We start from the raw sequence: 15667 nt of genomic DNA, 5'->3' as shown, positions 1-15667 counted from the left end.
TATAAAATGGGTAGTAGGAATGTTGACAGGACACTGCAATCTGAAAAACCACCTGGAGAATTGGAGTAATAAGATACAACATATGTAGGAAATTCAATGCAGCAGAAGAATCAGCTGAACACATACTTTTTCGAATGTGAGGCGCTGGTTAGAATCAGACTATCTACTCTAGAACTACCAGGTGAGGAGAGAGAAAAATCCAAGAAGACCCAATAAGAACAACCTCCAGCTTTGTGAAGCGAGCAGGTATATCTAGGTGGGAATGAAGGAAAAACATGGTAGCAAAAGACCTCAGAGGTCGACGCTAATTAGAAACTAATATTTATAGGTCCCATGAACAAAAGAGGAGGAATGAGAAGAAGAAAAGGATACACGGAACTAGTGTAGGCTGATCATTTCAAGTAGGCCTACCTAGAATGTGTATTCTTCTTCTGTTAAAAAATGCTTTATGTCGCACGACACAGATATGTCTTTTGGCGACGATGGAATAGGAAAGGGCTAGGAGTGAGAAGGAATCGACCGTGGCCTTAATTAAGGTACAGCCCCCCGCAGTTGCCTTGTGTGAAAATGGGGAAACCACGGTGATCGATCCTTAGGCTGAGGGCTGCCGATAGTGCGGTCAAATCTACTATCTCCCGAATGCAAGTTCACAGCTGTGTGACCGCACAGCCACTACCTTAGTACAATGCGTATTCTCCCGAAATGGTAGTACACTATGTGAAGTCGAATCAAGGTGCAGCAAAGCTAATGAAGTAGACTAAGTTTGCAGTTGAGACCAACGATCTCCTGTAAGAAAGAACCAAGTTCCCCAATAAAAATATCTTTACCTCAGTTTGTTTTCAGGTCGAATTCGCTGTACGGAAGTGAAAGCTCAGTGGACCCACGATATCTTATTCTTATGTTAGAAGTAACATCATATGAAAGTACCAAGAATGTTTGATGATATGAACAGTTGGATACAATGGCAGGTCAGTGCTCGAAATGTGGAGATAAGGCTAAGTTAGGAATGAACTCCCTGGATGAAGCAGTATACATGAATCATCTTTGATGGTGTGGTGTTGTGAGGCGAATTGGTTACCTACGAGAATAATGGGCTCGACCATGGAAAGTAAGAGATGTATAAGGAGAAAAGACGAAAGTTATACGCAGTTTTCAACAAGATGTGTGGAACTAAATGAGACCATAGAGCTTGTTGCAAATATAGGACTGCGAAAACGTTAGTTAGTTAATCCTATGTATGTATATAATAAAATAAATATAAATAAGTTGCAACCAAATTTCAGACAAGATATTTAGTGACATAAATCCCCTAGCATCTCTGAAATGGACGGTCCCACTTCAACACTAGGAAGTCCTCTAACAATAACCAGTCAGTTGAGTAGGTTGAGAGGCGTAATAGTGTGACATTGTCACAGGCCTCACTCCAAGGCGGCCGTGGTTCGAATAATGCATGTGGGATTTTTGAAACCAAACGTCAGGTCCTTGTGATTCGAAATTCACGTAAATTTAGTGGCCCTGTGGCTATGAACAGTCATGCAAAACTACAAGATTGCTTGTCTGCTTGCTCGCTTGAAAACAGCGAAAGCGGTCCTTCAGCAGATAGCCACTTTGTTTCTCTCTTATTTCTAACGAAATAGGAAATAAATATAGGCTAACATCCACAAACGATCAAACATTTCATCAAAATACTTTATAATCTGATGTTTGAGAATGTTCTATGTTCTTGTTGCCCTTATAGCATGACTTTCAGGGTCTTTATCTGGAATCGTATTTTGTCCAATACTATGGATAGTTTCCTTTCAGAAATAATAGAAGCCCGCGCTTTTAAATTCAGTTTATTGATACCATGTCGTACGGATGTAAAATTCTGTTTTGTAATGAATTGCTTCTCAACTTTTTCTGTATCTGCTAAGTCAGGACATTGAATCTGTAAAGTACCACGCCATTAAATTTTCGATGCTTTTCATCTGTCGGCAAGAATAAAGTTTTTATTTTGAAATCATGGAAGGGATTTGTTTGATAGGTCACAAGGTTTTAGGGTAAACACTTTCCAGTAAATTCTTGTTCTCAATTTAAAGTAACATAGGAAAAGTAACATAAGAAAATCTTACAAAGATCGGAGTACTCTCATGCTAAATTTTTAGTGTTAATCAAACTAGAACTTTTTAAAGAATCGTCCATGTCATCAGCTGTTATTTTTCTTTTTGCAATGTGTAAGAACTGAATCAAATCCCCGAATAATTAATTTAACAGTGACTAATTTTTAAATATTTCACATTCTTTTATTATAATGAAAATCACTCATATGCAGTAATTGGTGCGTTAACTGTGCGTGATTTGTGAGTCTTGGACCACTTCATGTACTCTTAAGACCGGATGATCGACTGACCATGGACCTTTCTAGCAATGCAATGATATTAAAGGTCTCTGCGCTTTCACTGGCTGCATAACTACTTATCTCCCTCTTTCAATCAAATATGTATGTCATCGAAATATATTTATGTTGAATTCTTTGTGCTTAACCATTCCTTTAGAGCTTGTAAAATTATCTTAAGTTGAAGTCTTAAAAGCGCATGGGCAGATGCTATTATGTTCACTTCTTTCTATAAAATTGTCAATCCTGTATAGAAATGAGCTACTTCACTGGCTTCAACAATATTGACAATCCTCTAAAATATTGTGAAACCGCACGAAGAATCGTGCATCCCTTCTGAAGTTTATCCCAAAGTGAGCAGACAACAACTAAGTATCTAATGTTATTTTATGTATACATATAATATATTACCATTTTTTTTTCTCTTTAGGCGTATACAGTCAGAAAGAAAGTCTCACTCACATTCATGTATATAAAGACACTTTTCAATAGGAAACATCAGGGTCGACACAGCTCTAATAATGAAAATAGTCCCCGTTCAGCAAACAGATTTCTCTTCTCTTCGCCGGGCTGAGGGCTCAGAAAGTAGAAGTGCTGGTCTTGAGAACCGAAGTTGGCAGATTCGATCCAGGCTCAGTCCGGTGGTATTTGAAGGTGCTCAAATACTCCAGCCCCGTATCAGTAGATTTACTGACGCGTAAAATAACTCCTGTGGGGAGTAACTTTCGGTACTTGTTCGTCTCCAAACCCGTAAAAGTAGTTAGAGGGACGCAAAGTCAATAACATTAATTATTTCTATTCTTAGTATAAGTTAATCATCAATTATTATTGAGGAATGATTATCTCCAAAAACCCTGTAACAATCGTTATTAATTGATAAAGCATTGATAATGATGGAATCCGAACTAGTGTGCAGTAAATTAGAAGCTAACACGGCATTTTGGGATCACAACGATACTTCGTAATTGTGTGTGAAATTAAATTGTGGACTGAGATAACATTCATATGGTTTTTCACAAATTGTCGTCGATGAAGGCCCCATTTAATCCTTAACTCATCGATAGGTTGATCTCATATACCTTTTCTTCCCTAGCAAGACACGTGGGACGTTCTTCATGGCATAATTTTGATAAATGTTAATACAGACATGACCATGAGCATCATGTATGCCTTCTAACGTTGGCAGCACTGATGACTCTGTCACTATAGTTAATTAGATCTAAGACGTTGAATGTAGGCCCTCTGGAAACATGACATAAATGTGTTGAGTAATGTGAAAATTCTAGAGATTTTAATATGTTAAATTAGATTTCACACGGCATACTTTTGCAAATACTGGTTTAAATAAGTTTACAAGTTCTAAAGAGCTCGCTCAAAACTTTATCTGAATATATCGAGACACTTAGTCAAATGATCAAATTTCAATCGGGTATCTGCGAAATTTGCTCCATTCATACCAATTTTGGTTAAAAGTAGAGCAAAAATTTAAATTTGTTACACGCACGTGTAGAAAGCGAGAGGGGGGGGGGGAGGGCAGAGGAGAGCAATATCATAATCTTACCCTCCTTTAATTTTTAAAATGATGAAAGTAGCCTAAGATGAATGTGAATGCTATGTCAGTAAAGAATAATATTAAGGCTCTGTTCAGTATGTAGCCTACTTAATAAATTTTAGAATTACTTATTATTAGTAATTGTATGATGTTCTATTGTAATTGTAAATATCGCGTGTTTGTGTTTTAGGTTAATAGATGATTTAACACTCAGTGGCTATTTTTAAGAACCATCTGTACAATACGTAACAATGTTACCTAACTTATATTTTTAATATGCCAGGATGTTTGTTTCTACTTTCTAGTTTTAAACATTTTGTGTCTGTGGAAAATACAGATGTGGATCAGTAATAGCCTATATTTTAAATATTCTATATATTTATAAACATTCTGTAGACTGATAATAGCTTATGTTATGGTTAATTATATCATATTTAAGTATTTCTCTTTAGTCTGTTGTATCATGTAGAAGACAATCTATATAAATATAACTTACTAAAGTTATAGAGGATCCGCTATCTGTACTTTCGTTTGCTTTGCCAATTTTTCAAGTATTTATCCGTTTTAGGCCAACTCAAGACCGTATCAGTGGTTATTATTTTTTGTGTCTGTTTTTTCCACCATCACGGCGAAATGGCTGGATACATCTCGACGAAACTTCATATTTAGACTAAGTTATTCTCATCCCAGGGAAGGTTTTGATATGCATATGATTTAAAAATCTCTGAATAGACGGGGATTTATAGGGAAACCAGAACAGTTTTCTTCCATTGTAAAATCCGTGGACTATATGTGAAACTTCCCTTCATTATAAACAACTTGTGTTATGTTCATAACTTCGTTTACTCTTCAAATGGCAGAGAAAATTACTATTTTCTGTGGGTTTCATGCTCTGTATTGAGTGACCGACAGACTGACAACAAACCTACAGGTTACCAAGGGAACGTCTCTGACTGCTTGCCAGCAAGGAATTGCCAATTTCGTCATCATTCCTGTAAACTCGTGGTTGTTCCTTGGGTAAGAAAGCAAGAGAGACGTCAGTCGGCCATTCTGCGGAAAATTGGCGGAATACCGTTGGAATATCACTAAGGGGCGCTGTTAATATTTGAATAGAACCGTGGAGTGTAGCCCATTATTTCACACCGTAAGGTGTTTTCTGGAATTTGCTATAATTTTTATTGTATTTCTGTTCTACTTCTGCTTGACGCTTTAATTTCCTGCCTCTGCCTTTCCTCTTTAGGCTTAAGGAATAACACCATGTCATATTTTTTTTATCTGTTTACCTAAGAACCCCTGCTCCTAAATTTATACTCTGTTACCGCCTTCTTATATCCGTAACTCATACCATTACAATTTATTGAGGAACATTTCATTTTCCAATACATCCACTTAGTATAATCCTATTTTATGTTAATTTCAATTTCTTGACTGTATTACTTTCATCCTTAATTACTCCGTATGTATGCGAGTGCTAATCCCGAAACCTGAACACTCTTTTCCTTGGGGAAAAATTCCAAACTGTTCAAATGTATAACTTTTGGCCCCAGAAAATATCGAAATATGGAGTATTTTAATGACGGTGCAGACCTTCGTTTCGGGGTAATTGGTGGCTAAACGGTAGGTAGTATTACAAAACAGATAGCACAATCCCTGTTCTATTTGGGAAGATCTACAACTTTGGTCCTATGACTTGTTGTCGAGTCTCGATTGTTAATACGTTAGAGAGCTATGTATTTCTCCATTGTAATCAAATATCTCCAAGCCGATTGTGACTGTCATTCGGAAAAGGGGCCTGTCTTTATAATGAAAACTCTCCATCTCTATTGTGGATGGCAGATGCCAAGTGAGTCTGCCGTTATAATAGAAACTCCCGAACTCGATTGTGATTGGCAGTAGGAAATGTGGTCTGCTATTTTCCTCTAAACATTCGCAGTGCCTACGTTATATCGGAAAGAACGTATGGCATCCTCCCCGTTTTGTTTCTTGGATAGCACTAAGAGGCATGCACTTTAATATAGTCTTACTCACTGCCTTTAGAGTAATTTACGGGGAAATCCGTATACAATGTAGAATACCGTAGCGAAGCACGGGTACATTCGCTAGTATTCAGGTATTAGACATTATATTATTTTTGTACTGTAGGAACGTATTAGCTTTCGCCAAAACCTTGCTTCATTCCTTCGCAAGTAACCATGACAAACCATTAGCCTATACTTAAGAACATAAACCTACAACAATATTAAGTCTATTATTCTTGACCATGAAAGTAGCAGTCTAAAAATCTTGATTTTTATTCGTCACTTTCACTTCAAACATCATTTATTATTAGGTATACTGGAATAACCATACTGTTCTTGTTTACTATGGAGGACAGGATTATGGGCTGATTTTTGTTCAAAATATGAATATATATTTTGATAGTAATTTGTGGTGAAGCGTCAATCTCTGTAGTTTTTAGAATACAGAAAATACTTGCCTTAAGTTATGTGTAAGAGCTTAACAAATTTTAGGAAAAACAGGGAGTGTCTGTTCAAAATGTGCTATTTCCACTTCAATTTTTTCGTTTGTATTTCGTCCGCATATATTGGAAGTACTTAAATACTATCGAATTCGATGATCAATTCAGACCAGAAAGAAGTAATCCCTTAAAAGTAGGACCATACCCGACCATCGGTAGGCCTACGTTCCATGTGGCTTTTATAAAACGTTTCGTTGCGTTTTTCCCACAACTTCCTTAGAGTGAAAATAGCCTGTTATGAACAGACCCTCCTCAAATTATAATCTTTTTTTGAATGAATAGGGTTGATATATACCAATGTAATCAGGAAAAGGAATCTGAAGATACAAGAGACACAAAGATACAATTTTAGAAAAATATAACTCCTGTCATACTGAATTAGAACAATTTCGTAATAAAAACGGAAGAAATAATTTAATTTCTGATATTTCATATTCAATATAACATAGCTTCTGAAGACTAGCCTGAATCATCAAAATCTTACTTCTGTTTTTACGTGTTTAGATTTTTTTTGGAAAATGAAAGATAAGCTGTAACTTTCATGCTTTATTGCGACTGGATCCTCATTTATTGTTTCTATTCCGAACTAGTATTTTCAAATTTAGTAATGAAATAGGGCCTAATCCTTATAGTTCAATAAGGGACAATTTAGACTACTGTATAGCGAAAACGGATCATTAGCAAATAAATTTTAGTCGTAGTTTGTTGTGTTTTTTGTCAGTAAAATGTTTATAACACTATAAACCAAATAAACCGAAAATTCGTAATACATTCTCGATGAAAAATGCAAACATAATGTGGGATATAATGTTGCAACATAACATTTTTTTTAAATCTTAAAGAAAATGTGTTACTTGCTGCCGTTGAATGAGATTCAAATTCTGACCAACATCCCGTCCCTCATTCTTCTAATATTTTTGCCAATAAATATTCCCAGTGTCATAATTGTAAAATGTTACCCCTGAGTGGCGTTTTCCAGTGCCCCTTAAACATTTCTAATTACCACGGGTCACATGCAGCCTACAGTGAAAGACATACATATTAAATTAGTTTATTTTTTATGTGTTTGGTTTGTTTTGGCATATTAAAACTTTTAACTTATGTTTGTCATTATGAAACAGTAAGTTATTAATAGGTTTGTTCTTTGTTTCGTATTTCACTATTCTTGTTGTTAGATTAATTGAGATACTACTATAGTCCTTGTAGGATCAGCCCAGTTGCTGATATTTAGATGGGGTTGGGAGAGTATACGAAAATGTATTTAGTAAGTTGTGTACCAGAAAATAACTACATATTTTAATATTAACTTCCTTCCTTTCTAATACCAGTAATTACAGGCTATTTCCAAATTTGATAATAATTAGTCTAAAAATGACTGAGAAAATTTATTACAGCCTACTTTTGATTTTGAACCCAGGAACATCATACCCGAAAATTAATAAATGAAGCCTGTTGCAAGCCAATTACTTTACATTCTTTCATTGAACGTATAATGTAAATACTCACTTATTTACCTGTACTTTGACAGTCAAGTAATACATGTGAAATTTCGCAATAATTTAAAATACAAAAAAAGTATTTGTTTAAAATGATCGGCTTGTAGCCAAGAAATAAAATGAAAGAATCATAATCTGAGAAGGAACACTAGAAATCGTCAGAACGTAATAGGCCTACTCCGTTTTGCCTGTGAGATTCTTAAAAAAGTTCGACATTTTTCCACCATTAAAATTTTTTGAGAAATATTGTTTTCTATGAGTACATCTGATTGCTATCAGCCAGACCACAATGAATCGTATTCGCCCACTATAAAATTTAATCAGGAAAATTCGAGATATCAGGGCTGGTACTTATCAAAGATGCATCTCATGGCCTACATGCATAATTTCAGCGAAAAAGGAACGAATGTGTACACTAAAACGGTATTCATGATACGCTAGATACGAAGACTAAACAAGGAGGTATGTTATGGGTCTCTATAAAAGCAGTTTAAGTGCTCCCAAGTATGACACGAAACATCTGTGATTCATTTATGGTCCCTGCATATATTTGAACTAACTGAATTATATCTAGCATGGTACCACAAACAATAAGTAAAATGTGTGTTCAGTTCTCGTTTTAAATCATTGAGTAGGCTTCGTTTTTCCACAGCAACTTATATTAGTTTTATGAAACATGGTGCGTTCTTTAACTGACTGTATCGCGTTCTGTTTGCGAGTGCGTCAGTCAGTGAAATCAGGCTCTTTTCATATACTCTTCTTTTTATACTTATAATTATGTTATATTGGCGGTTATATTGCTGGTAATGGACTCATATCAGTATCTTCCAGGGAAATTATATCTTTACTCTCTCTGTTGTCTACAGGTTGGCAAGCAATCACTTATTATGAATGGAAGAGGTGGAAAGTCCTGCTAAAATCCACACAACATAAGTTAGTGCTAAAAGTCACTCTGGCCAGTAGAATACAACTTAATTGAGACTTTTTAGTTCTGTGACGGACATGTCTTTTCATTCTCAGCAGCCAAGGTAGGTGCAAATTTTAGAAGTCAAAATATTCAAGAACAATGATGAGTGAACAAGTTTAATTCGGAATTAACGTATGTAATCTGCTCCTCGTCGTTTTAGAACTGGGTTTATCTCACTCGAGACCAATGATTAGAATTGGAATAACTAACTTTCATGTTTTCCGTGAGTTTGCTAAGTAACAATTTAGTATTCCCCAATGATTCCGTTTAGAACTATTGTTCCATTTTCCTTATTCTTTCTTAAACTTGTATAGAATTTTACACAGAAACTTTATTCATACCAATACGAAACGTATTTTCTATTTTCATAAGTCCAAAAAATTTGGGCTGTAGACTGTTTACTGTTCTTACCTGTTCAAAAATGATAGGAAAATGAGGAAAAAATATGAAATGAAGGGCAAAAATTAGAATATGTTTCTACGACTCAAAAGTGATCTTCCATTTGCATGCATTTCGATTTTGACACTCAATTCGATTTATACTTAGCGTCGACTATACTAAAATAATTATCTTACAAAATATATATTAGTCTACTTCCCTCTTGACGTTAACTTTGACATTGTATTAAATTTACTTACACCTTAGTATTCTCAGCGTTTTTTATTATGTTCACCAATATAATTTGGTGCCATAGAAACTCAAATCTGCATTTAATATGATAAAATGATAAGTTATTCTGAAACTTTCTTGATGTGCAAACTTACTTATTTTATCGTTAATTATATTTTTAAAGGCTTGCCAGTTATTTAAATTTAGGCCTAAAAATGTACAAAAATCGTGTTTCATATTGATAGTTGTGATTATTATTATTATTATTATTATTATTATTATTATTATTATATAACCTACATTACACACTTGCTGATAAAATGTGTTCAATTGTTTTGAACATTTTAAGTGGTGATGCGTTTATTCAAACTCTGTTATTTGGATATAGGCCCTACCACAAACCCTTTCCGTCAAATAGAATTACAAGATGAACAACTAGGCCCACGTCAGTCACCAAGACCATGAACATTAGACATAAATAATCGATTATATCACTGATTTTTAAATAATTTTGAGTGGATTTTAGTGTTTTCATGCAATTTCGTTACAAAATACAGAAGCGTTTCTTTAAGAGATAACCTCTTCTTTGTGGTCATAAATAAAGAATAAGATTTACAAAATCACAACGAAAACATTGTCTATCTGTAGTGCCCTCAGACATAAATCACATGCTCCTACATAGATATGACACAACTAGTTTAGCGTTTACAACTGCCTAACGATAATCGTATATGTATCATGTATGAAGTTAATTTGTTTATATTAATTCATCCAGTCTTAGCTAACAATCCTAAATGTATAACAAATCATATGTAGCTATATTTTCTGATGCTGAAACTCAATTAACGTAAGATACGGAATGCGTTTGCCGTAATGAACTGCGAACTATGTAGTAATGAAACATTATTATTCGTGTTAATTACATTTAACAGAGAGCATACAATCGTTTACAACTGTGCCACTGAACGAAGCGCGAATGTTGGACAACAGGCACTCGCAACGGCTCGGATAAATATTGAAAAAGTAGGCTATAACCTAGGAGAAAGACTGGACAGTAAGGAGAAAATATAGTCGAAATTAATTCATGGACGAATTAGAAATAGTTTAGGGTCCACTTTATAATAACTGGCAAAAAAATTGAAACCCACTGTGCCAAGAAATAATATAATAATAATAATAATAATAATAATAATAATAATAATAATAATAATAATAATAATAATGTAAAACATGGAAAACATAATTTGGACAGTTTATAAGTAGCCTTAGGCCCAAACATTAACATGTTGATTATAGGTCAGTCTTCAGTGTCACATTACTTTTAAAAGGAAATTGTACCATGATAGCAACAATAGACCTATTGCTAAGATGACAGGCCTGTTTGTAGAATTAGCCAGTGTTGTTTTATGTGTAGGCCTATATTACTAGCTTTTAGGCCATAAAGGATTGATACTATGACAGCTGTATTTACTATTTGACTTTAAGGAATTATAACGATTAAAAATTAACCATAACTAGAGAGAAGGACTGTATTGAAAAATCTACTTCCTCCAACTGGAGGTTACTGAGACAAAGCATAGTATGGAAGTTAGTTATTATTGACACTTTAAATATTATTCACAAACAGTATTGTTTAGACCTATCCATGAACTTGTGAAAATCAAGTTCGAATAGTTTTTGAAATTTTGTGCGATTTTCAAGGAAGAAAATGCTATCCGTTAAGGTTATTTAGTAGATTTTCTAACAATATATTTCTATAAAATTGCAGTGACACTGTTAAAACTCTTCAGCAAAATTAGAATAGACTTCAGAAAGAATAGGCTATTTGTTGAAGGTTTAAATTTTTCAACTCGTCAACAAGACCTGAGGATGAAACTTGGTGAAAGAAAAACAGGTCTACAGAAGTGAAACATAGTCTAAGGATATTAGGCCCTACATATCAGGGCTGGGTAGCTCAGACGGTAGAGCACTGGCCTTCTGAGCTCAAGTTGGCCGGTTCGATCCCGGTCCAGTCCGGTGGTATTTGAAGGTGATAAAATAAGTCAGCATCGTGTCGGTAGATTTACTGGCAAGTTAAGGAACTCCAGCGAGACAAAATTCCGGCACATCATGCTCTCCGAAAACCGTAAAAGTAGATAGGCCTAGTGGGAATTAAAACCGATAACTATTATTGTTATTTTTATTATTATTATTTAGACTGATTTGTACAATTGCCCTCTGCGTTAGAGATAGCTATTGAGTGCGAAGAAAATAAATAAATAAATAAATAAATAAATAAATAAATAAATAAATAAATAAATAAATAAATGCATGAGGCCTAAGTAATGATAGAATGTAACAGCTGTAAAATAATAGGTGAGGAATATTTATTTATTTATTTATTTATTTATTTATTTATTTATTTATTTATTTATTTATTTATTTATTTATTTATTTATTTATTTATTTATTATCTTTAAAAAGTGATACTTGTAATAAAACTCTTATGATTAAATAAATCTGTTAGACTTGATTATATTATCTCCAAATCATAAGAAAAACACCTGCGCATTTTCCTTAAGTTATTACAAGTGCAAAATACAGGATGAAAATCAGGTTCATTCATACATAGGCCTGTTAAGTTCTTTTGCTCCCTCAAAAAAACAATCACTATGACCACCATAAACTGTCTTCACGTTATGCCATCTTTTTTCTGGGATTGCTGGAGCCACCGAGGCTCATTTTGGTTTTGGCCGGTGAGGTGTAAGGTCGGATGCCCTTCCTGAGGCCACGTGAGTTTCGAGATGAGAATCTCAACCCAGGATTGACCGGTGAGAAGCCAGCAGCTAAACCATTAAACTAATCACGCCCCCACCCACACAATCACTACTACCACCATATCAGCTTAAAATTTAGCTCCATCATTATTTCATGTTGTGGAAAATTGTCTTATCATCATAGGGTCTGTAGTAAATATATTCTTACATTCGCAGTAAACGAATGTTTATAACTTATTTGATTTATGGTGTGTGTAATAAGTTATAAACATGAATATGGAGTTGTGATGTTATATATAAATAATATTCCTATTCTATCAAGAAATATCAACTTTTATCTCTGTTAGAATATTTATATTATGTCTCTGCATAGGGCCTATAACCTATGTTAGGCCTAGTGTAATAAAGAACGATTTAGTGTATTTAATATATAGGCCTATAGTAGTTACCAAGTTTCATCTTGTGATATGGATTAAAGATAATAATTGGGTAATCATGTCTTGGTAACAGATACATATTCAAACTACTAATAAATATTAAATAAATTATTCTTTATTCTATCATTTAGGTTGCGTTAACACCTCCACACTCTTTAATGATTAGTAGATTAAAAGTAAAAACACTGAGTTAATATTTGCTAAATTATGTTGTCCTACGTTGACAGAATATCGGCTATATATCACGAATAATAATAATAATAATAATAATAATAATAATAATAATAATAATAATAATAATAATATAATATAATATAATATAATAATAATAATAGTCTAATAATAATAATAATAATGTGTTTTTCAGACATACGCCATGCTGATTTCCTAACCTTAAAGGTGCAGACCTAGGCCTACTTGTGTACTTCGGTGTCGCAAGTATATGGACCTACTAACAGAAGAAACAAATATATTAATAGTATTATAAATTGATAGTTCATTAACATGCAACGTTCATGTAGGGTCTAAGACAATATAAAATCATTTTAATCAATAGTAAAAATATCGAGACTTTTAATCGTTGTAGAAATGTAATTAAGTCATAGGGCCTAGGCCTATTTAACTTTCAACTTGTTACCCCACAGACGGAAAGACAAAAGAGAATACAACTCTTAGAAATAATTAATACAAAGGGCAATAGTACGGGTTATTCAAAATGGTGAGCTCATATTTTTTATGTGAAGACCAAAATATGCTCAAATGAATTCACGAATTTTGTTTCATGAAGATGTCGTCTAATAATAATAATAATAATAATAATAATAATAATAATAATAATAATAATAATAATAATCCGAAATCATCCATAAACATTCTAAAGAAGCCATGTAGGAATAGAACTCCAGATCCGAATCACATCATACCTATGAAGTGTTAAATTAGACTTTACCCTTTTTAATTTAATGGCTTTCATTCACCGGCATTCAAATAAAATAACGCATTTATATTTTAAAAATACGTAACAATAAAACGTGTAATGGTTCATAACCAAGGAAGATAACAGTCAGCCTTGAAATTTCCTCACTTAACTTACCTTTCTTTGGCGAGCTGCCTTCAGACGTACTGTCATCACTGATCTGCAGCCCCCGACGCCGGTCCGGGCCAACAGGATCGTGTCCACCGCCTCCAACGCCGTTGCCACCTCCGCCGCCGTTGGCTCCAGGTGCTGCCCCTGACACGAGTGAGGCGAAGCGTGCGGATGCGGGTCCCAGTGCCGCTCCATGGGGGTGTAAGAACCCTGGTGGCATGGCAAAACTCGCCAACCCCATCGGAAAACCGCGGGTCGACGCTGACGTGAAATGAGATGTGTGAAAGAAATGAGGCATGACAGGAGGTCGCGCGCCCCCGGTAAAACATCCTCCCCCGCTGGCGGCGGCAGCAGCGGCCGCATACAACTGTAGTGGGGGCGGGAGACCGCCAGACTCCAGCACCATCGCCGGCCTTCATGCACTCCTAGTTCCTGGTTCAGGTGCGTCACATTCCCGCATTCCTGACATTCTTGACGTTGCCTTCTTAGTCGTATTACCCCTTGTTATATCGTAACAGTAAGAAATTATTATTCTGTTTCGGAACTCTTCATCTTTGTGCCTGATTATTTGTTACTAACCGTGGAAGAATCCGGGTGGCGTCATTCGTGCCTTGACTCCACGGTTACTCACACTTTGCCGTGATAAAGCGATATCCTCAAAATGCAAAACACCCTATTCGACAAGAAATACAGTTCTTTAGTGTATGCTCCAGTGATTCCTTAAATTCGATGTTCATTTTTTCAATTTTCAAATTGGAACAGCATGAAAATTCCTATCTCTAAATTTTGAGATTTTTTTTCTTCGTTATTGCTTTGCCAGTTGCTTAAAACATAGTCTAGTGTTTAGGAATAAATTTGTTTCGTCTCTCAAACTAAACTTTTGTGTCAATCAGTGGTATTATTTGTACATTTTTGACAGCGTTTCTGGAGTCGATCATAACCTCATTTTGGAAGACAAGACAGCTATATTTTTCACAACCTTTATGGTGTAAATCTTCAGATTTTTTTACTCACAAATCAGAATAAACGTACCTCACATTTTCACGTGGCCGTTATTATCCCTTTTAAGCACTTCACTCGAACGAAACTTGTTAGGTAAGTCAATTTTGCAACTTACATTTAAATATCACCGAAGTCACTGATATAATGGTATTGTCTTGAAGGTAGTTAATTATCTAGTAAACACAACCAGTCCCACCTGTGTGTGTTTGTTTATTTCAGGCGTGATCTTTGACAGTACATAGCAGCACACTCGGAGCCCCTTGGAACAATAACCCTTGTATAGCCGGCGAGCTTCACACAAAACTCAGCCAAGCACAACACAACTAAACCCGTGCTAATGATGGCGGGGTAGTGGAGAACCCACCCATTGCCCCCACTCCAGACCCTGTGAAACAAGTTTCACTATTGGCTCCTCACACGACTCCACCCAATTGCTAGACCCCGCCCACAAATTGACTTGGTGCCCGGACAGACCCCGCCCTCCAGCAAAGCCGGCTTGTTCCCCACAGCACAGATGATCTTCACCACTCCTGCTTGAAGCTGCAACGCTTTGTTTTGTGTGTTTTGCATTCAATTAAGTAAAGGGGAAATTAAAATGATGACAACCACGGTACACCGGAATTCACAGGGTGGAGATAGGGCGAGCACCTAATAGGGTTTGAAATAAATGTAAAAATGTAAAAATAGACTGTAAGCAAATTTGGTCTTCAATGTACATTTTCTTCCTCATTCTTCAAAATAGAAACTTTAACTTCATCTTAAGCCCTGTATTCAGTATTGAAATCCCTGCTACTGAATCATCATCATCATCATCATAATCTTCTTCTTCTTCTTCTTCTTCTTCTTCTTCTTCTTCTTCTTCTTTTCCT

General features: G+C 35.2%; 1 protein-coding gene across 1 annotated transcript in view; it reads right to left on the bottom strand.

Annotated features, from left to right (window-relative positions):
- Window positions 1–14202, bottom strand: part of LOC136875904 (homeobox protein unc-4-like) — a 438883-nt gene extending 424681 nt beyond the window's left edge. The window contains exon 1 of the mRNA XM_067149523.2: window positions 13803–14202. Within this exon, the coding sequence (XP_067005624.1) occupies window positions 13803–14202 (400 nt within the window). The remainder of the gene's footprint in view (window positions 1–13802) is intronic.
- Between the last annotated feature and the right edge of the window lie 1465 nt (window positions 14203–15667).

Source organism: Anabrus simplex, chromosome 6 (assembly GCF_040414725.1).
Source record: "Anabrus simplex isolate iqAnaSimp1 chromosome 6, ASM4041472v1, whole genome shotgun sequence".
NCBI lineage: Eukaryota > Metazoa > Arthropoda > Insecta > Orthoptera > Tettigoniidae > Anabrus > Anabrus simplex.
The sequence above is the reverse complement of the archived record's forward strand: the minus strand, read 5'-3'. Positions and strand labels throughout refer to the sequence as shown.